Source organism: Myotis lucifugus, unplaced genomic scaffold (genome assembly GCF_000147115.1).
Source record: "Myotis lucifugus unplaced genomic scaffold, Myoluc2.0 scaffold_37, whole genome shotgun sequence".
Classification (NCBI taxonomy): domain Eukaryota; kingdom Metazoa; phylum Chordata; class Mammalia; order Chiroptera; family Vespertilionidae; genus Myotis; species Myotis lucifugus.
This window is the reverse complement of record NW_005871085.1, coordinates 777,980-800,673: the sequence shown is the minus strand read 5'-3', so window position 1 is coordinate 800,673 and position 22,694 is coordinate 777,980. Positions and strand designations below refer to the sequence as shown.

The window sequence follows — 22,694 nt, the reverse complement described above, 5'->3', positions numbered from 1 at the left end:
GTGCTGTGGGGGTGGGAGGAATGCCAGTTTGTGCCCAAGCAGCTCCCAGGCTCACAGCCAAGCATCTGGGCCTGCTATGTGTGCGGGGGAGTGGGAGGCTGTGCTGGGTGCCTGGCCATGCAAGGGGAAAGTGCGTCTGGACCCAGGGGCTCTCCACTCCTGCCTGGACACCAATCTAGCCCCCAGGGTGCCCCCAGGAACTTGAGAGGAACCAGGACCCCAAGTCAGACGTTCTCATCTCTAAGGCTGTTCTGACATCACCATGAGATGGAACATAGAGAATCATTCCTAGATCAGCTAGTCTAAGCCCCTCACCTTACAGAGAAGTGTGTGTGTGTGTGTGTGTGTGTGTGTGTGTGTGTGTGTGTGTTGGGTGTTTCTTTTGTGGAGGCAGGGCCTTGGGTCAAAGAGAGAAATAGGAGGACCCAATCTAGTCAGTTTTTCTATACAAGTTGTGGCTAGAAAAAGGAGGGTTTGGGGTTGGGGTAGGAGAAAGGGGTGAGGAAGAAGATTCATGTGAGGACAGAGTCCCCTTGCCAGGAAGCAGTTATGAGGGGACAAAGCAGAATGCTGTCCTTGTCTTTAGGGCCTTGGACAGCACACACACAGCCCTGTTATGTCCAACGGTCACAGAGAGGGAGCTTTCTCCTGGAAGCTCCTGTGACAAGTCCAGCTCTAGGGTCAGGCATAAACTTCTTAGCTCCATTTCTAGGGCCTGGGTTCTGGAGACTTGAACCAAGGTTTGCAAGTTCAGGGTCTGCCATCTGAACCCAGCTGCAAATCAGTTTTTGGCTGCCCCAGGATTGACAAATATTCTTGGACCTAAAAGCTTTAGACAGGGCATGAACTCACTTATTAGACACAAGCCCCACCATTCCCTATTGTGTATACCCTCCTGTTTCACTCATCTATATCACCTGAATTTAGGACCCTTGAACCTGAGCTCTTGAGAGACAGGTTTGTATATTTTGTGTGTCACAATCTAGCACACAACAGATACCTGATAAAAATTGTTTGAATGGCTGACTCCAATTGGCCTCAGTTCCTATACCTTCAGCCCCTGCCTCCCTTCCACTCCTCCACTTCAGCCCACACTGAGGCTGGTCTCTGTTCCCTGAAACACAGATACTCAGATTTCCCTCTGGAAAGCTTGTTGGTGAACTCCGACTCACCACTCAGACCCAGGACAACTGGCCCCACCTCTGGTCCAACTTGGCTGCTCCCCGCCCCGTGCTCCCGCCATGCTCCATCTATCTCTGCGTTAAAGCCCCCAGACCCTGCATTGTAACTATTCGTTCATGTGTCTGGTCTGTCCGGCTTAGAGCATCTGTTAGAGAACTTGGACCGCTGTCACTGTTCACGGGCTAGGTTTTGGGATTCGTTTGTACTTGGTGCATACATAACACTTCAGGCACGAGGAAGACTTCGGTGGCCTTGTTGGCCCATCTCAGTGTCCTTAGGACGCCTGAGTTAGCTGGCTCACCAACTCTGGCAAATCCATCGGCAGCTCTGGTGGCTTTGCTCCCAGATCCTGGCACCTCGATCCTCACCCTCAGTGGCTGTAGGAAGAGGCCGCATGACTCAGGGCCTGGCCCTTTCGGGGGAGGAGAGTCCACGATACAGACCCAGGCAGAAGACAAATAGCTCACAAGCCAGGACCAGCCCTGCCACCAGCCTGGCCTGGCCACTCCTGGCTTTTGAGTCAGCACTTTCTAGAGACCTGCTAGGTCTGGCCAAGGGGAGCTGCCTAAGCCTGTGGGGAGCTGTGGGCAGAGCGACTTCCCAGGGCTGCCCATGGCCGCGCCAGGGCGCACCCAATAATGTCAGGCTCAGTGTGTAGCTCCCACCCAGCGTCCAGCCTGAACGCTATCCATCCAGGGTCCACTTCTCTCTCCTGCATCAGGAGGGTGGGTACAGTGAGTGTGGGAGTGAGAGAACACGGATGAGTGTGTATGCATGAGTAGGCACGTGAGTGTGAAGATTGTGTGTGAATGAGTGTACATGAGTGTGCACTGTGTGATACCATATATGATGGTGTGTGTGATGAACAGATGTGTGCAATGGCATGTGTGCAGGCATGCAAAACGAGTAAGGATTTGTGTGAGCTGGGAATGACTGTCAGTGGGTGCCTTCATGGGTTTTGTGTTAGAACCCTTGGGTAGCTGTGTGGTATGTGGATGTGTGTACACGTGATTCTGTGTGACGACAAGTGTGAATTTCAGTTCTGGTTCTGACTCATCCTAACTGTCTTGAAAACTTAAATCCCCTCCCCTCTCTCTTTCTGTAAAATGGAATGGCATAGACAAGATGATTTCTTAAGTTACCTTCTAGCTTGGCTATTCAATGACCCTGTGTAGGGTTTGAGCAGAAGTGAGTGAAAGTTGAGTGTGTGTGTGTGTGTGTGTGTGTGTGTGTGAGAGAGAGAGAGAGAGAGAGAGAGAGAGAGAGAGAGAGTATTAATGTATATGAATGTATGTGTGCAGAGGGCATGGCTTTGAATTCTGATTTCACACTTTATAGCTGTGTGTATATCTCAGCTTAGCCCCTCCCCGCTCTGAGCCTGAGTTTCCTCGTCTGCAGATGGGGCTAATGATTCCTACAAGGCTCTGTAGGAATGTTTGTAACGTGCCCAGCCTAGAATCTGGCTCCGTTTCCTCTCCACGAGAAGTGCATGTGCGTATCTGTGTGTTATGCACACACGCGGACACTCATGCTCACATGCCTGGCTGTGCAGCTGGTCCAGAGGACAGGGTAATTGCTCTGAATCACTCCTCCCTCGGAGTTCTCTGACTTCCGTCTGCTGGGTACACAGCCGCCCAGGAGCGGTAGAATTGGGCAGTCAGTGTGCGGCTACTTGCCTGGAACCACGTGGTCCTGAGGGCTCCCTGGTGCCCCAGACTGGCTGTCACATGAGTGCAGTGGCCTGGAAAGGAGGATTGGTGCGGGCAGGAGAGGGCTCCCAAATCCGCTTAGAGCCCACCCGCCATCCGGTGTATTACAGACTAAAGAGATTCTTCTCCTTCTTAAAGGGGCACCTGCCAGCCTGGGGTGGTGGCTGAGCTGAGCACGAGACCCTGCGCCCCTTGCCCAGCTGGAAGGAGGTTTCCGAGTGGGGCCAGGAGGAGGCAAGCCCTGCCCTCAGAGTGCTGCCAGCAGGATGGAGAGAACCAGAAGAGGACCTATGGCTGCCTGTGGTCTGTCTCAGAGCAAGAACAGCTCACACCCTGGGCCTGGAAAAGGGGAGAGGGGTGGGGGGAATTTTCTAGAAGAAAGAGGTTGAGGCTGGAGAGGGGAAGGAAAGATGAAGGCATTCTAGGCAGGAAGATCAGAGTGGGCAAAAGTCAAGAGGCGAGAATGAGCACGCTGCATGCGTGCGTGTAGGTGAGGACCAGGGAGAAGGTGGTATAGGGGACCTTGGAGAATATCAAATGCACTTCTTTCATTTTCGTGGCGAGGGAATTGAAGCTGGAGAAGGGAAGGGACATGCCTCTGGGCAGGGTGAAGTCATGACTGATTCCCAGCTTGGTCTGGGTCTGCCTCCACTTCCTGGGCTTGAGAAGGGATGGCAAGTTGAGCTGCCACAGCTCTCCTTTAGCTGGTCCCACGAGAGTCTTGGTGACCTGGGGACTTAGCCGTGATGTCTGCCCTCAGGCCAGTGAGAGGGTCTGGGGTCCAAACAAAACTCAAGCAGCCACTAGGGCTCCAAACCCAGACCCTGGACTCCCAGATGAGGTCCACCGCACTGGGCCACGTACACTGGATGGGTTTCCAACCGCCAGGCCAGAGAAAGCCCAGCAAGCTGACCTGGAGAAGACCACACGGGACTCGGCGCGCTCAGGAAGATGCCAACACCTGGGCCAGGTTCACCTGGATCGGCTTCCAGTGCAAACCCAGAGCCGTCTGAGAGGACCCCCACCCCCACTCCACCCGGGAACGCAGTGAAGATGCCAACATTCAGGCGAGAACACCCAGAGAGGGTCCCAACACCCCAACCCTGAACACAGAGAAGATCCCAAGCCCTGGACCAGATAACACCTGGCCTGATCTCCAGCTCAGACTGGGAACACCCTGACTGGATCCCCACAACCTGACCAGGATCCCCCGGAGCCCGTCCCAACAGGAAACACACTCACCCAGGCCCCCCCCCCCCATCCTCAGTTGAACTCATTCTGAGAGGTTCTCCCAAATTCCAAGGCTTTTTCTAGGGAAACCTGAGGTCATCTGTCAGGATGCCCAGGATGGGGGTAGGTGCAAGAGGCCAGGCCTTCCCTTGGGGAGGGATAGGGCCCAGCTTCAGGGACAGCCTCGTTCTCCCGCCCGAGGGTGGGTGGGGTGTGAGCGGGCTGGTGGGGAGATGGGACAGGAACTGTGCACCCTGGGAGGCTGGGGAGCGAGCTGTGTGGGAGGGGGGACCTGGGCGCAACGCCAGGCCTTGAAGCGGGCTTGGGTCAGGCTGAAGGGGGGTGGCCGCTGACAACACGGTCTCGGGTCCCCAGAGGGACAAGGCTGCCTCTGTGCAGACACAGGCAGCCGATCAGGCTCTTGGGCGGTAAATTCCTTCTGGCTGACAGCCTGTGCCTGCCGGCCAGGCTGCATGGGAACGGGAGGTGGGCGTGAGGTGGACGCAGAGGAGGGAAGCCATTGGTGGGACTCCCGCCTCAGGACCTCTGCTGCAGACAGGGTGTTTCACCACCCCGGCTTGGCCAGGGTTATCACATTATCCAGACAGGGACGCTGAGGCTGAGAGAGGTTGAACCATTAAACCAACGTCGTGCAGCCCATTTCTTGGTGAAAACCTGGTTCTAAGTTAGGCCCTTTGATGAACCGTAGAATTGTTGAGAGCTGGGCGGCATCATTATTCCCATTTAATAAAAGAGGGAGCTGAAGCGCCAAGAGTTGAAGCCACTGGCCCAAGGTTCCAAGACACACAGTGGGTGAGGCGGGAACTGGAGCCCTTGTCTGCCCACGCCGGGATGTGCATGTGGTCGCCTGCTGGACCAGGTGGCCACGGAGCAGGTGTAAGTTCCAGGGTCCATCGGGGCAAGGAGTCGTGTTTCTGGTTCCTGAGTGTGGTGGACCCAGTGAAGGTGTGGAGTTAATCATGAGGCAGCAGCACGGCCTTCCCTCCCACCACTCCCCAGATGGCTAATCAATGGGTTGAAGTTGGGGGATGGAGTGAGGGAGCCAGGTGTGCGGGTGGAGAAATCAGGTAGGGTGGAGGGCACAGGTGGGGGTGGAGAGAGCGTTGGAGGGAAAATGAACCAAGGGAAGGGCTGCTAGATGCCTCTCTAATCTGCCTGTAACAGCTGGGGATCCCAGGGGCTGGAGAAAAGGTCATGGAGGGGGTGGTACTCCAGAACCGCCTTCCCCTGGCCTCCGGGAACAGGGTGGGGATGGTCCAGTGAATTCTTTGGAATCAAGCGTGGTGCCTTCTCAGTGCAGAGGGAGCCTGGCTGGCGCCTGGGTTTTGTCTAGCTCCTGTCCTGCCTCCCAGCCTGGGGCAGCTCAGGAATTTTCTCCCTTTCCTGGACCAATGTTTGACCCACAGGCAGTGTGGGAGCTCAGGGGCAGGAGGGAGGGTGGCAGGGGCTGATGGAGAGGTGTCTGCTGAGTGTGCACGTGAGCCTCGGTATGAACGTGCTGGTGATGAGCGTGTCTGTGCATGAGATGAATGGCTCTGTGTGACAGTCTTACCTGCGCGTGACTGTGAGCATGGGCCTCCATGTCTGGCAGGGCGAGTGTATACATCTGCGTGTGTTGTTTGTGTCTGGGCCTCTGCCTCATCGGGACCTGTGTTATCTCTCTGGGTCTCTATGATTGCGGCTGTACCAGTACCTGTGAGTCTTTATGTGAGTCTGCGCCTCTGGCTCCCTGCTGCCCCGCCCCAACTGGGCCCCGAATGCCACTTTGCTGCCTGAGTGTGCAACGGAATGTGGGGGCCAGAGGACGGGGAGCACATGTCCTGGGCTGCAGGCTGCTGGTTACGGAAAACTACCGAGGCCTCCTGGAGCGGGCAGGCCAAGCCTGCTGGGAGCCAGGCTCTGCAGCCTCTGCCCTTCAGGCGCCTCCCACCCGCTTTCTCTGGAGGCTGGGGACCTGCTGAGATGGGTCCTTCATGAAGCAGCAACACGGCCTTCCCTCCCACCACTGCCCAGATGGTTAACCAGGCCCCTGCCCCTCCCTGGGCCTCAGCATCTCTGGGGGGAAAGTGAGGGGATGGGATTCTATTTTCTCTGAAGTCCTTCCCACTCCTAACATTCTCTCCATTCTGTGAATGTTAAAGGGATTCAAGAGGGCACATTCACTTCCATTTCAGGGATCATGAAAGCATAGGGTCCTAGACCAGCCGTGGGCAAACTACGGCCCGCGGGCCGGATCCGGCCCGTTTGAAATGAATAAAACTAAAAAAAAAAAAAGACCGTACCCTTTTATGTAATGATGTTTACTTTGAATTTATATTAGTTCACACAAACACTCCATCCATGCTTTTGTTCCGGCCCTCCGGTCCAGTTTAAGAACCCATTGTGGCCCTCGAGTCAAAAAGTTTGCCCACCCCTGGTCCTAGACTGTTAGAGCAAGAGGGGTTCCCAAAGTTGCTCTACTCCCACCCCCTCCATCTATGGATGGGAAAACGGGGCTTGCAGTGAGGGGTCCAGATCCTCCACTTACCTTCTGGAAGGTCAGGGACACATGCTCAGGTTTCCCGTCTCCCAGCACAGCCTGCTCCGCATGAGGAAGAGGCATTTGAGGTGTCTTGGAGGATGGGAGGGTTGAACATATGGAGATGGGGTTGAGCCTGACAGGCACTGGGTAGCCAGAGAACAGGTTAACTGTGAAAGTGGTAGGTGAGGGATGCAGTCAGGATGGGGGCTGGGAGGACACCAGTTGGGCACAGTGGGCAATAGGACTGAAAAAGTGTGTCTGAGCTACACAGGCAGGTTCTCAGAGGCCAGGTGGATAAAGATGGACTTTATCCTACAGATGTTTTTGGCAAAAGATGCAAATCAGCAGCGTAGCAGAATGGTTAGGGCAGGTGCTCTGCAGCCAGATCAGACCATCTGTGTCCAAGTCTGAGTTCCAAGACTTCAGTAACTATAGTTACCCATATACCAGGAGGGGTCACAGACTTACCTCACTTTCCTCATCTTTGAAATGGAGGTATGAATACTATTCCTCCTATATGGTGGTTTTGAGGAATAAATGAATACACGAGGACACAGATGAAGCTCTCAATGCCTGACACATAGCAACAGTTCGGTAACAGGATGATACTGGCAATGTAAGCTGCATTCTCGGCTAGGCGGGAGGGAAAGACAGTGAAAGCAGGGAGACCCGTGGGGAGTCCACAAGAATGAGAGGTGTGGCGGTCCAGGATGACACCCCTTGAATAAAGAAGGAAACCAGGCGGAGTGCTCAGAAGGCCTGGTGTGTTGCAGGAAGGTGGGCAGAACCCTCCCACCGAGTGGCTGTGGCTGTGGAACATGAGCGAGCCCTTGAGAAAGGCTCCCCCAGGCACGGTGGGCCTTCCCTGGAGTTTGCAGAGGAGAGTTGGGTAGAGAAGTACTTGAGAGATGAGTTAACCACCTGGGACGAGGGAGGGCTGCGGAAACTGAGGAGAGCCAGGGTCAGAGAAGGCAAAGGAAGATGGGCTTCAAGGAGGAGGGTGCAGCCAAGAGAGCCCACGCTAGGGAACCAGAGAGGGCTTTGGAGAGAGCAAGAGAACTAGAGAGAAAGACATGTTGGGGGCCATTGGTTTTTGCAATGAGGGGGCTGCCAGTGACCCTGGTAGATTCCAGTCTGGAAAGAGGGGTAAAACCAAAGCTGCAGCAGGTAAGGGGTTAATGAATGGAATGAGGAGAGTGGAGACAGAGGTGAGGGCTGCAACTGCCTGGGGAGAAGAGGGAGCTGCTCCAGGCAGCCAAACCAGGCAGGTTCTGAGCCTCTGGGTGAAGGGGGATGAGGGTTATCCTCCCTTTCAGGTGGAGAAACTGAAGCTTACAGAGGTTAGGAGGCTCTTCCAAAGCCACAATAGATAACGTGGAAGACAGCTCAAGATCCCTGACTCTTAATGTCATTTTAATTTTTTAAGTGGACAGTTGAAATAGTATAACACATATGTACACAGACATTGGTTATGATCATAGAAATAAGACACATTTATTGGATAAATCTGGAAGCACACAAAAGTGCAAGGGAACATACACAAAGCACGTGTAAGTCCACTACCCAGAGATAAGCATTTTCACCTTTGTGTTTTAAGACCATCCACCCTTTCCCTCAGCCTGTGTACACAGATGCACACTAGAATGACGTGCCCACTGTTTTGTGGATCTCTTGTCTCATCTAGCAGCATGGCACGGATGCCTTCCCACAGAAGCATGTGTTCCTCGGGAACCCCCTCTCCCCCTTTAGCTCACAGTCTAGTTAGGGAGACAAGACTCACAGCTGGGTCCCCACAGCAAGCTGTCAGTGGTGTCTTACAGGGTGTCGCAGGGCAGACGCCAGCGCACCCAGCTGGGAGCCCACTGGTCTGGCTCGCTGGGTCCTGGGTTGGCCACTGGCGCGCTATGTAGCCTCCAGTAAAGTGTTTGCCCTCTCTGGGCCTCAGAATCCTGGAATCCCAAAGTGTTAAAAGCAAGTCTCTTAAGAGAGGCATCACTGTAAAATGGTTGCGGGAGAAGCACGGAAAATGAAACTACTATTACCATCAAGATTCTGCAGGTCATTAAACTCCTTTGAGCCTCAATTTCTTTATCTGAAAAATGAGAATCCTGTTTAACTACTCTGCCTACCAGGACTCAGGTGAGAATCAAATCCGATGAACTATTATGATGCCTAAGGATAACTAACATTTGGACAATGGCCATTTGCCCACATCATCTCACTTATTCCAGAAATCCTCTGAGGTAGGTGCTATTTTTGTCTCCTATTTTTCCAGATGAGCAAACCGTGGCGTGGAGAGGTGAGATCACTTAGCCACGGACATAGGAAGTAAGTGGTCGAATTGGGTGTCAGGCACAGGTCTCTCTGTCCCTAACGCCATGGACCTTTGCACTGTGCCATTCGGATGGGTGGCGCAAGCTGAGGAGGAGAAGGGAGAAGAGGAGGCCTAGGAGGCTGTGCCCGGTTCACCTTAGGTCTAGCTGCTTTGTTCCCAAGCACCGCAATTTGTGGGGAGTGGCCGCCCTCTGGTGTTCTAAATGTGACATGTCCCGGCAGGGAAGAGAGCTAGCACCCGCCTCTCAGAAGTGGAGTGGGAGGAGCTCAGAATAACTCTAACGCATCCTTCCAGAGTTTGGGAGCTGAGGGAAAGTTAGTGCACCTCTCACCCAGTGGTTTACTGGATGCAAAGCCGAGCCACAGACAGCAGCAGGTAGAAGCTTTGCAGATCTCAGGCTCCACTGGGTGTCAGTTTGCAGGGGAAGTGGCCACTTTGCCAGTATTAGATTTCTGACTCGAGTTCTAGAGGAAGGGTGTGGCATTATTATTATTATTATTATTATTATTAAAACTCTGAATTAATGTTTTATATGCACTCTGTCTCTATGCTACAACTCAATAGAAAACAAATTGTTGCCAATCCTAATGGGGTAAGTTCTGCTTTCTGGGCTGATGAAAATATTGTCATTGGACTGCCATCAAATCGCAAAGTGATGCAGACAACATCTGAGGATGTGTCCTTTAAAGAGCCTGACCACATGTTAGCTCATTTTATAATCAGCACAATATTTTTAATAAATATGTTTTTATTGATTTGAGAGAGAGAGAGAAAGGGAGAAGGAGAGAGACAGAAAGAAACATCGATGTGAGAGAGAAACATCGATCCATGGCCCCCCCGAACGTTCCTGACCAGGAATAGAACAACTGGACATCGCTGGTATGTGCCCTTACTGGGAATCGAACCAGAGACCTTTCCGTGCACAGGATGACACTCAACCACCTGAGCCACACCAGCCAGGGCTAGTTACCATAATCTTATGAAGAAGGTTTTTTGATTATCATTATATGTATATGAGAAAATTGACTCAAGGTCATCCATATCAGTTTGAAGCCAAGGAAGTTTCCAAGACCCCCTACTGTCCCCTTGTGGCAGCCTTATGCCTTACTCAGTAAATAGCAGCCTACTGAGAAATACATTACCTCCAACGTATTTTGCCTCCAAAACCCAAAGATGTGCTTCTTTCATTGTGATTAGAGATGCCAGATGCAACAACTACCTTTTACTTGAAGGGGATGTGCCAATGTGCACCTTAGAGGGGATATTTTAACGTGTTAGAGACTAATGGAAGGAAGAAATTTTACTAAGGTGGTAGATATCTTAATTTTTGAGGGGTTTATTTCATACCCTCTTGTACATGTTTACAATTCTCAAATTTCTATCACAATTCTCAAATTCCAAGTCTTTCTCTATCAACTCTGTAACTTTAATTATATGATAAGCCAGGGTATGGATTCCATTTGTATGTAATTTGGTCAACCACAGGAACAGGCTCCGAGTTTGGTTTTCAGAAATCCAGACTTTGTGCTACACAAAATAAGGGATTTCCTCTGGGAAGTCGTGTTTTCTAACTTCCTACCCATTTCTTCAACTGAGAATTTAGAGTTCTAAGCCTGTCATACTTTTTTTTAAAAAACCAGGTTCTCCAGTGTACTCAGAAGAAGACAGCTGATCCCACAGTTTCTGTATTTTTTTTATTTCCACCATAATATTTGATTTGATTATTATAGCTATTTGTTTGTTTTCTTAATGTTGAACTTTAACAGTTCTTTGAATATTTTGGATAATAATCCTTTATCAGATGTGTCTTTTGCAAATACTTTCTCCCAGTGTGTGGCTTGTCTTCCCATTCTTGACATTGTCGTTTGCAGGGTAGAAGTTTTTAATTTTTATGAAGTCCAGCTTATCAGATTGCGTCTTTAGTGTTGGATCTAAAAAGTTGAATACATACCCAAGGCCATCTAAATTTTCTTGTGTGTTATTATCTAGGAGTTTTACAGTTCTGTGATCCATTTTTAGTTATTTTTTGTGAAGGGAGTAAGGTCTGTGTCTAAATTTTTTTTTAATGTGGGGATGTGCAGGGGTTTTTTTTCAGCACCATTTGTTGCAAAGACTATCTTGGCAGTACAATGGTATTGCCTTTGTTCCTTTGTCAAAGATCAGTTGACTATATTTACGTGGGACTATTTTGGGGTTCTCTACTATGTTCTATTGATCTATTTGTCTATTCTCTCACCAATACCACACTGTCTTGATTACTGTGTTTTATAGTAAATCTTAAAGTTGGGTAGTGTCAGTCTTCAAACTTTGTGGGGGTTTTTTCAATATTGTGGTGACCATTCTGGGTCTTTTGCTGCTCCATATAAACTTTAGTATCAGTTTGTTGATATCCACAAAATAACTTGCTGGGATTTTTATTGGGATTGCCTTGAATTGACAGATCAAGTTTGGAAGAATCGACATGTTGACAATATTGAGTCTTCCTATGTATGAATACAGAATACTGCTCCATTTAATTTGTTCTAGTTATAGTTTAAAACATTGATTTGTGGACTAATTGTATTGTGGTAAGAGAAAATACTCCATGTGATTTTAACCCTTTGAAATTTGGGACTTGCTTTATGGTTTTGTATTGGTATTGGTTGGTTTTTGCAAATCCTCCTTGGATGCTTGAAAATTATGTGTATTCTGCAGTTTTTGGGAGGCAATGTCTATGTATGTCTCATTAGACATGCTTTTTATTGTCCTTTTTAAATCTTTCATATACTTTCTGAATTTTTCGATCTGCTTTTTGAATCAGTTTCTGATTGTGTTGAAATCTCCAACATCATTTATTGAAAGACTTTTCCCACTGAATGGCCTTGGTACTCTTGTTGAAAATCATTTGACTATATATGTATGGGGTTTATTTCTGGGCTATTCTATTCTATTCTATTCTATTGGAATATATGCCCATTCTTATGCTTCTACCATACTGCTTTGATTACTGTAGTTTTGTAGGAAGTTTTAAAATCAGGAATTATAAGAGCTTTGACTTTAAAAAAAATTATTATTGTTCTCACTATTCAGGATCCCTTCAAATTCTATCTAAATTTGGTATAAATTTTTCTATTTTTGCAAAAGAGATTATTAGGAGTTTGATAGGTATTATACCAACTCTGTAGACTGCTTTAGTATTGACAATAGTATTGACAAATTTTAACAATATTATGTCTTTTAATCCATGGACATGGGATGCCTTTTCATGAATTGGGATCTTTTTAAAATTTCTTTCAATAATATTTTGTAGTCTTTAGTGTACAAGTCTTTTAACACATGGTTAAGTTTATTCCTAAATATATATATATTGATATTATTGTAAATGGATTTTTTCTTAATTTCCTTTTTGAATTGTTCACTATTAAGTGTATAGAAAGACAATTGATTTTTGTATCTTGCAATTTTTCTGAATTTATTTATTACTTCTAACCATTGTTTTGCGGAATCTTTAGGATTTTTCTACATATAAGATCATGTTGTCTGTGAACAGAGATAATTAACTTCTTCCTTCTCAATTTGGATGCCTTTATTTATTTTTTGTGCCTGATTGTTGGGCTAGGACTTCCAGTACTATGTTGAATAGAGTGGTGAAGGGGGCATTGTCTTGTCCCTGATCTTAAAGGAAAAGCTTTAAATATGTCATTGGGTATGATGTTAGCTGTGGGCTTTTCATGTGTATACACAGCTGCTTTTAAATGTCTTAATTTCCCTAAGGGTCTCGCCTCTGCTTCTTCTCAGGGCCTTAGATGTTCTGTTGCATCCCTTTGCCCATCATCTCTTGCCTCCAAGCACCCCTGGGTCTGTAGTTCCTCTGCAGTTTTCAGATGCCATGGCATGTGCCACTGCTCACAGCAGCCTCCAAACGATGCCACTGTTCTTGTCTGAGTCAGATGGAACAGAAATCAGTCCCTTGGGCAGCCCCCAGTCATGCCTACACATTGCAAACAAATTCCATTCTTTTCCAGAGAAGAAACTAAGAATTGGGTGACTTCCTCCTAATTGTACTGGGCTTGGGAACGGGTCCACTGGGGTATGCAAAAACACCATGAAACTGCCTACTGCTTTTAGTTTTTCTTTTTTTATAAAAATCATCACCCAAGGATATGCTTTATTGGTGAGAGAGAGAGAGAGAGAGAGAGAGAGAGAGAGAGAGAGAGAGAGAAAGAGAGAGAGAGAGAGAGAGAGAGAGAGAGAGAGAGAGACATTAATCAGCTGCCTCATGGGACGCCCTGACTGAGAATCAAACCTGCAACCTGGGTGTGTGCTCTGCCGGGAAATTGCAGATACACATTTTAAAAAATACATATTTTTATTGATTTCAGAGAGGAATGGAGAGGGAGAGAGAGATAGAAACATCAATGAGGAGAGAGAATCATCAATCAATTGCCTCCTGCACTCCCCCTACTAGGGATTGAGCCTGCAACCAGGGCATGTGTCCTGACAGGGAATCCAACCATGACCTCTTGGGTTCCTAGGTCGATGTTCAACCACTGAGCCACGATGGCTGGGCTGTCTTGTTTGTTTGTTTGTTTGTTTGTTTGTTTGTTTTAGACATAGGTCAGAGTGGAGTTTTGATTCAATTGGATAATAAGGCTCATGCCTGACACATCATAAATGCATAATAAAAATTAATTGACAGATTAAAGGGAATCAACTACACGTAGGGAAAATGCAAAAAGGCACACAAGATATGATTCCAGCTCTTGGGGGCTCTTAGTGTAGTTGGACAGATAATGCACCATCAGGAAGGAATTATATAACAGCACAAGAAGATCCGCAGTCCAAGTGTTTGGAACTCTAGGGAGGAAGGGTCAGGGTTCAAAGAGAGAAATCCCTGGGATTTGGATGTGGCTGCTAAGGGAGGACTTGAGGAGGGGGAGTAACTTAGGTTGGGCCTGGAAGGACAGACAGGTTTTAGAGAGGAGCATGTAGGATGAGCTTGGATCCTCCCAGGGGGATGTGTGGACTGCACAAGCAGAGGTGGGGAGGAGGGTTCTGATTGGTGATGGGGAGGTGAAGGGCAAGTCCATGGGCCAAGAGCATCATTGGGAAGTCCAGGTTCTGCTCTGGTGGGCTCAAAAAGAGTAGAAAAGAACTCAATCTCGCCACCTAGACTCCATGTTGGGCCAAGATGTGAGGTCCCTGGATCAGGCATGCAAAGATTTGTGTGCGCTGTGAGTAATTGTGGCCATTATGTGGTTTCCCGTTGCTGTGGTTTGGATTTGTCCCTTTAGGAGCTTCTAGTTGTAGATGACAGAAAGTAGAGTGTGTGAATCCTTTCTCATTTGCTTGTTTCTACTACACAGAAGGAAATAATTTTCTCCGAGCAAAGGGCTGATTCTAGCATTCTCCAACCTTGATTGTTTCCTTGTCCCTTCATATACAGTCGTCTCTCCTCCTTCCCCCTTATCCAGGGTTTCACTTTCCACGGTTCCGGTTACTTGTGGTCGACCATGATAAAGAAATATTAAATGGGAACTTCCGGAAACAAACAATCCATAAGTTTTTCAATTGCCATTCAGAGTAGCGTGATGAAATCTGGCTCCATCCTGCTCTGTCCCATCTGACCCCTGAATCATCCCTTTGTTCGGTGTATCCACCTTGTATACCCTACCTGCCCTTTAATCACTTAGTAGCCACCTGATTATCAGATCAACTGTTGTGGTATCACAGTGCTTGTGTTCAAGTCACCCTCATTTTACTTAATAATAGCCCCCAAAGCAATGCTGGCAATTCAAATATGCCAACAAGAAGGCATAAAGTACTTCCTTTAAGTGAAAAGGTGAAAGTTCTTGACTTAATAAAGACAGACAAAAAGTCATATGCTAAGATCTATGGTAAGAACATAACATTGTGTAGAAGGAAAAATAAATTTGTTCTAGCTTTGCTGTCTCACCTCAAACTGCAACGGTTTGGGCACCGTGTGTGGTGAGCGCTTGGGTGAGATGGAAAAGGCATTACATGTGTGGGTGGAAGCTATGAACGGATAGAGACCACACTCACATCACTTTTTTACAGTACATTGTCATAACTGTTCTATTTTATTTTTAGTTATTTTTGTTAATCTCTTACTGGGCCTATTTATAGATTAAACTTATAGTATGTGTATATAGGAAAAGACATAGCACAGAGAGGGGTTGGTACTGTCCGTGGTTTCAGGCATCCACTGGGGGGGTCTTGTTTTTACCCCCTCTCATGAGGGGGTCTACTGCACCCTGACTCTGTGGTTTCTCCTCAAGGGCAGGCAGGGGAGAGACACAGAAAAGGGAGGGCCCTGACCGGTTTGGCTCAGTGGATAGAGCGTTGGCCTGCGGACTGAAGGGTCCCAGGTTCGATTCTGGTCAAGGGCATGTACCTTGGTTGCGGGCACATCCCCAGTAGGGGGTGTGCAGGAGGCAGCTGGTCGATGTTTCTCTCTCATCGATGTTTCTAACTCACTATCCCTCTCCCTTCCCCTCTGTAAAAAAATCAATAAAATATATATTTTTTTTAAAAAGAAAGAAAGAAAAGGATGATTTTCTTGCGGACTCGCCAGCTGGGCTCATTATCTGCCATTTTGGGGGGCCTGCTTGAGGGCCAGGCAGACTAATGATGACCTGTCTCCTGAGCCTCCCCCCGCCCCCCGCCCCTCGAACTCCCACCTGCCAGCTGGCCCTGCCAGGTTCCCTCAAGGCCTTCTTTCCACGTCAGAAACTGTTCTGGGTGTTGGCAAAGGCCTGCCTCCTCTGGCCTCCTGGTCCACGGCAGCCTGGATGTTCCTGGCTGCCCGGAGGCCGGACTGGATGGCAGTGTCGATCCAGCCAGGGGGCAGGCAGGTGTGCTCGCCAGCAAAGTGGATGCGGCCCTCTGGCTGGGAGAGCCGCGGCACATAGGCCTTAGATGGGTAGGGAGTGAACACAGCGAAGGCGCCCCTGACGAGGGGATCCAGAGACCAGCGCTTGAGCACAGAGGAGGGGCACAGGTGCCGCAGCGCCTCCCTGGGCATCTGGTGCACCGCCGCCAGGTCCTCCAGGACGATATCCACCACCTGGTCGTGCTTCATGGACGCGAAGAAGAGGGAATCGTCGCCCAGCGTGTAGGAGGCCAGCAGGACACCCTTGCCGCTGGGAAGGCTGTGGCTGGGGTAGTAGATGTAGCGCGACGGCCCGTCGGTGATGGAGACCCCGCCGTGGATGCCATCCCGCTCCCAGAAGGGCTCCTTACAGGCCAGGACCACCTTGGTAGCGCTGACGTAATGCACCGAGCGCAGCGCGTCCACCTTGTCTAGCGGGAGCGGTGGCCTAAAGGCGATGAGGCTTGTGGCGCTGGCGGAGGCGGAGATGATGACAAAATCCGCTGTGAGGCTGTGCAGTGCAGAGTTGGACTTGCCCACCCGGTAGGAAACGTGGACCTCAGGCCCATCCCTCACTACCAGCTCCACCCTGGAGCCCAGATGGATGGTGCCAGGCTTCAAGCTGGCACTCAGGGCTTCGGGGAGCTGGTCGAAGCCACCTGTGATCTCGGAAAAGCTGTGGAGGTGAAGAGAGCGGAGGGTGAGGGTGGGAGGCATGAGGCCAGGTCGCCCCGTCTCCAGCAGGGTTCCTGGTCCGAAAGGGGAAGAAGCTAGCTTCATACACATACTTTATACGTCATCTTAACCAGTCTCTGCGAGGGAAGGATTAGCCTTGAATTTTCTAGTTCGGAACACTGACACCCAGAGAAAAGGGTGTTTCCCATGATGACAGGCCCTGGGTTCAACCACCATGCAATTCTGCATCCCAGGAGGAATCCTACAGACCTGGGTTTGGATTCAGGCTCCAGCCCTTGGCCCATTGTGCCAACTTGGCTGTTTCATAATTTTGCTGGGCCGCAGAAGCCTCACTGGCTCTGAATAATGGTACCTACCTTCTAGGTGATCATAACTTTAAATGCCATAATGCTTGGGAAGTGCTTAGGGCAGTGCCTGGCACATAGTAACTGCTCAATAATCCAAGTTCCCTTTCTCTGCTCTGATTGGAGGAGGGGGCAGATTTGAGTTCTGACTTAGATCAGTCTTACTCATCACTTTTGGAGAAGATGATGTCAGATTTCCCGGACTCTAGGAATGACTTGAATTCAACATCCTCATTCATCATATCCCTGATCATCCTGGCTGCTCCCGGGTTCAGCATCCCTTCTTTCACCAGGTAAGCCTGTGGGGAGGTAGAAACGTCAGATGGAGGAAGGGGCTTTAGCAGAGCCTGGGTCAGGCCAGGGGTGGGCCTGGACTCCAGGGAGATAAAGGCGTGGCAGTGGGAAGAGAGGTCCTGGTAGGCAGGGGACAAACTCCGGCAGCTACGCTGAGCACCCATCCCTCCGTCTCTACCTTTGCCTCACTCACCTTGGTGGAGTTAGAAGAGGACATCAGGTGGCTGCAGTTGAAATTTTTCAGACTTTGATTGATCTGCAAAAGGGAAGGAAGGGGAAGCAGCTTTAGATTAAAGCTAATTGTCCAGAAGCAGTATTCATGGGCTCTCAGGATGTCCCTTTGAAGAGGGAGGAGACAAAACGGGGGAAGGAAGGACCCAAGGAAGGACGCTTCCAGGAGCTCCTAAATGCTTCTCTTTCTCCTAAAGTCTCCCCTTCGTTTAAAGATGTGTGGAGACTAAAGTTTAAGGTGAAGACATTCACTGCAACCTAGCAGGATTGATTCAATACCACGGGTTCCCTTTCCTTTCATTGCCACTGATCAAGCAATTCCATGGGCCACCCAGGGACAGAGGATATGGAGTTGGGTACCAGGGTAAGGTGGTAGCATTCTTAGGGAGTGTTAGAGGGAAGGCAGACCAATCAGGCATGTATTGGATAAGAGTCAGGTGACTGGGTCCATCCACTCACTTTTGTGGTGACTTCAGGCCACACCCTGCTCTTTCCCATCCCTGGGAGGGGTGAGGCAGGAGGCACGTTGGTAGTGGACTGGTGGGAGAGATTCTCGGCATTCTTGCCCTTCTCCGTGGGGTTCATGGAGTAGCCCAGGATCTCTGGGTTGGCCTTGACCTCTCTCATGCGATAGCGCTGTCCATTGATGAGGTACCAGGCGTTGTCATTGTAATGGATGAATGTGTTCAGCGTCAGGCCCAGCTTCTTGACATAGGTGTGAACCAGCCTGGAGAAAATACAGACATCAACATGACACCCATCCCAATGGCACCGCATTCCTGCTGGCCGCACATTAGGAGCCATTTCCGGGAAAACCAGTTTCTTTATGTGCCCAGGGAACTCAGACTAACTCCTTCCTCATCTCTACCCCTGTGTCTTCTTGCTGTGGCATTAGTTCATTTCCTTCTGTTTTTGCCCTGAGGGAGGTGGGGAGTAGGGAGTTCACCCATCACAGAATGAAGGCCCTTTAGGTAATATCAGTGTATAGGATTCAAATATAGAACCAGAGGCCTGTTGTTTCAGACAGTATTTGAAATTCCACTTTCCATTCCCAGGTAAGCTCGGGGCCGTAGCTAAAGACTTCTAGTTTGGGCTAATTCACTTGGGTTTTGTTTTAGTTTTTGGTGGTGTTTTGAGGGAAATCTCAGGTTCCATTTATATTTTAAAAAGAAGTCATATTTTTCCCAGCCTCACGTTTTGATTTCCAGTCAGGCAGAGCATGTGCCGGGGGTTTGGGGCTTGATCCCCAGTAGGGGGGTGCAGGAGGCAGCTGATCGATGTTTCCATCTCTCTATCCCTTCCTTTCTTTCTAAAATCAATAAAAACATATTTTAAAAAATAAGTCATATTTTTAGAGGTATATGGGACACCAGCTGAGGGGTCTTTTTGTCTTGGAAGCCTCAGGACCAGAGGCCAGGTTCTTTTCCAGGAGCTGGGTACAGTTTTAAGGTTAGGATTAGGGTTTTGAAGTCAAGCATCTTCTTTTGTGCCAGGCATGCCCCTGCTTTTTTTTTTTTTAAATGCTGCCAGCCGAGAAGCTTGTTAGCTACTCAGCACCAGGTTTTCTTTCTTTCTTTCTTTTTTTAAAATATATTTTATTGATTTTCTACAGAGCGGAAGGGAGAGGGATAGAGAGCCAGAAACATCGATGAGAGAGAAACATCGATGAGCTGCCTCCTGCACACTCCCCACTGGGGATGTGCCCACAACCAAGGTACATGCCCTTGACCAGAATCGAACCCAGGACCCTTGAGTCCACAGGCCGATGCTCTATCCACTGAGCCAAACCGGTTAGGGCTTGAGGCGCGTTGTCATTTTCTCCTGGGAGAGTCTTGGGTGAGTCACTTAATATCCCTGAGCCCAGTTTCTTGATTTGTAAGTGGGAAACATAAAAGTATCAAATTGCAATAATGAAATAATGCACATAGTAAGCATTCGACAAATGGCAGCTGTTATCATTTGATAGCTCACTGCGGTATAACTGACATGTAAGAAGCTGCCTATATTTAAAGTATACAATTTGATGAGTTAATGGTAATTATTATCATTATTAGTTTAGGATCTTCCGCTTTCTCTGTGACCCTGGGCTCTGAGGATATGGACTGGTCTCTGTCAAGTGGGAGACCAGTGTTAGTCCCGACTTGCAGGATCCGATCCGACGGGACAGTGAATCTGAACGGGCTCTAACTCAATGGCAACAGGACCCACACTACCTCCTCCTAATCACCCCTACTTGTCCTCCCTCCAACCCTTTCCCAGGACTTACCTGTGGGACTTTGGGATTCGCATGGGCCCCAGTTCGTGGTACCAGCCCTCCTCCTTGTTCCTGATTGTGACCACTCGACCCCCGATGCGGTTGCTGGCTTCCAAGACGGAAACCTGGGATCCCGAGAAGCTGCTGTCATTCCCAGGGCCAGGCTCTCCCTTCTCCACCCTGTACTCCCCCCACCCAGTCACCCAGTCACAGGCTCTCATCTGGATCCCCAGCGCTAGGTCCCTGAATGTGCAGGATAACCAAACCGTGGGGATGGGGAGCCCTCCGGGAGGGTCCTCAGAAATGTGTGAGGCAGAAGAGTTCCGCGTGGCAGGGCACAGCGTGCCTCTTGGTCTTTACCGGATAGCAAACCCCTTCTCTACTTTTGTTTCCGGGAGAACACAGGTTGCAGTTAAGGCCAACTCTCAGGGGAGTTTTGAGAAACAATGACTAAGGGCTAAGAGATCCAGTGGGTTACGTGCAATTGTTTTCTTGATCTTTTCCCACCCAAGCAAGCAAACCCAGAGGCAAAGGGCTGAGGCCCCTCCAAAGCCGGCTCACCTGGTGGCCAGCGTCCTGCAGGGCCTTGGCTGCCACCAGGCCGGACATGCCAGCTCCCACCACCACCACGCGCCGGGGCAGTGGGGCGGTGCGGAGGCCCTCCTGGGCTGTGACAACGATGGACTCGTACTCAGGGTCCTGGAAGCACTCGGCCAGGTCGTCATGGTGGCCAAGGCAGCTGGGAGTAGCCAGCAGGAGCCCCAAGACCAGCACTCCTGGGGCAGAGAAAGGAATGGAGGCTGTCATCTTATCCCACCTGCGCCAGGATGAGCTTGGCTGTGCGAACGCGTGGGGATGGTAAGGTCAGGCAGAGTCTGTTGAATGTGTTGTAAACACTTATGTTTGTGATTGTGTCTCTGGTGGGGTGATTGTGTTGTGTGGGTACGAATGGATGTGCGAACCATGCTGGTGTTAGTTGTGTGATTGTAATTGTGGACTGCAAGTTCTTGTGTTTGCATGTGATTGGAAATCATGAATGTGTGCAGACTTGTATTTGACTGTAAATATGCCTGCTTCTGATGGCGAACTGCCTGTGTGTGAGCTTGTCTGTGATACAAGTTGCTGTGACTGTGAGTTTGTGATTGTTGCACTGTACTGTGCAGACTGTGCATTGTCTGTGATTTTTAAAAAATATATTTCATTGATTTTTTACAGAGAGGAAGGGAGAGGAATAGAGAGTTAGAAACATTGATGAGAGAGAAACATCGATCAGCTGCCTCCTGCACACTCCCTACTGGGGATGTGCCTGCAACCCAAGATTCATGCCCTTGACCAGAATCGAACCTGGGACCCCTCAGTCTGCAGGGCCGATGCTCTATCCACTGAAGCCAAACCGGTTAGGGCCATTGTCTGTGATTTTATGTGAGGGGATGTGTTTGTGGGACAGTGTGTTACCAGAGTAAATGTGTGCATGAATCTGTATGGGACAGCGAGATGGGATGTAGTGTGTGTGTATAAGCCTGGGTGTGTTGTTCTTGTATTTAATTCTGTGTGTGCATTTGAGTGTGAGGGGGCGGGGGGTGCGGGTTGGGGCCTGAAGGTATGAAGGTATCTGTGTCCTTTGGAAATATGTACATTTATGAGAGGATGGTGTGTGTGTGTGTGTGTGTGTGTGTGTGTGTACGTGAGAGTGTGTGAAGCCATCTCTCTTCAGGGAAAGGGAGTGGAGGAATTGTGACCGGTTTCTCAGGGACATCACTAGCCCCGGGGGACCTTGGCAGTCCTGTCTCTCTTCCCCAGCCTCACAGTGTTTTTTCCAAAGCCCTCCGGGTTTCTAACGTGCAGCCGAGATTGAAACCAGCCTTGGTATAGAACATGCAATACATCCTGTTGCCTGTTCTTAAAGGGAAAGCCATGAGTTGGGGCACGCTGTGCCCCCTTGCACTTGCGGGATTTGGGGCAGGTGAGAACCCTTGGTCTAGTCTTTGTATAGGCGGGACCACCGAGGTTCACAAGAGAAAAGGGATCTCCAGGGGCTGCCCTTGAGAAGAGGCAGGCCACCCAGCTGTTCCCAGTGCAGGCCCTTCCCAATGCCAAGAGAGCCTCCTGCAGGGGTGACTCCTCAGAAAAGGGGGGAGGGTACCCATGCCTCAGCCTCGCCCTCTTTCCCTCCCCCAGGCCTACTTCAGCCTCATTAATCCATTCTCCACCCCTGACACATTTTTCCATCTCCCTGGGCTGCCACAATTCCTCTCCCAGACCCCACGCTCTTCCTCTTGAATAGGCCCAGCCCGCAGACTCATTCCTATATCCATTCTCTTGACTCCCTTTCAATACCCGGACCTACCCATAGCCCCTAGTCTAGTTCCTGTCGCATCTCAGTCCCCATCCTCCTTCCCCTTGCATGACCCTATATCCAGACTCCCCTTTGGATCCATCTCAACTCCCTCAGCCCATCCCACCCCTGGATATAGCTCTTGTCCCTGTTTCAGAGTTCAATCCCTCCTTCCGCTGGTGCCTCTCTCAGACATAGAGAAAGGACTCCACTTACCCCTCATCTTGGCCATGGACTTGCAGCTCATGATGGGCCCTGGGCGGCTCTCCGTCTTTATAAGCAGCCAGCTTCACCCTGGCAGTAGCTGGCCTCATCCCACCAGCCTGCCCCAGGGCACTATTGGCTGTGCCAAGCAGAGAAAGAAGCGTGCCCTCAAGGCCTGGGCTGTCAGGTGAGATGTCCACAGTGACTCAGCCCCATCCCCAGCCTCATCTTCTACATCCCCACCTTCCTCCAGGCCTGTCTCCCCTCCCGGGGAAGCCACTTCTCCCAGCCAGACCCTGGCACCGCACCTGAGTGCCAATGTGCAGGAGGAACCTCATTTTTTTTCTCAGAAAAGATGTGTGGGAGGGATCATAGAGGACCAAGTCCTCGCATGATTTGAAAATGCCTTCATTTTTAACTGACTTTATTGTTAAGTTTCATCTTAGTTTTTATTGATATTGACTTGA

General features: G+C 49.7%; 1 protein-coding gene across 1 annotated transcript; it reads right to left on the bottom strand.

Annotated features, from left to right (window-relative positions):
- Positions 1-15,704: 15,704 nt before the first annotated feature.
- Positions 15,705-22,270, bottom strand: LOC102417897 (L-amino-acid oxidase-like). The gene is made up of 7 exons (XM_006087363.3): positions 22,240-22,270; positions 20,250-20,464; positions 19,701-19,813; positions 17,894-18,161; positions 17,397-17,459; positions 17,075-17,208; positions 15,705-16,545 (listed from the first exon to the last, which is right to left on the bottom strand). Exons 1-7 carry the CDS (start codon positions 22,268-22,270, stop codon positions 15,705-15,707), a joined length of 1,665 nt encoding a protein of 554 aa, XP_006087425.1.
- Positions 22,271-22,694: the final 424 nt, after the last annotated feature.

Coding starts and splice junctions, on each gene's coding strand:
- LOC102417897 (XM_006087363.3), bottom strand. CDS start 22,270: ATGAGCTGCAAGTCCATGGCCAAGATGAGGG. Junction 19,814..20,249: donor TGCAGGACGCTGGCCACCAG/GTGAGCCGGCTT, acceptor TCGGGATCCCAG/GTTTCCGTCTTGGAAGCCAG. Junction 16,546..17,074: donor ATCTTCTCCAAAAGTGATGA/GTAAGACTGATC, acceptor TCACCTCCACAG/CTTTTCCGAGATCACAGGTG.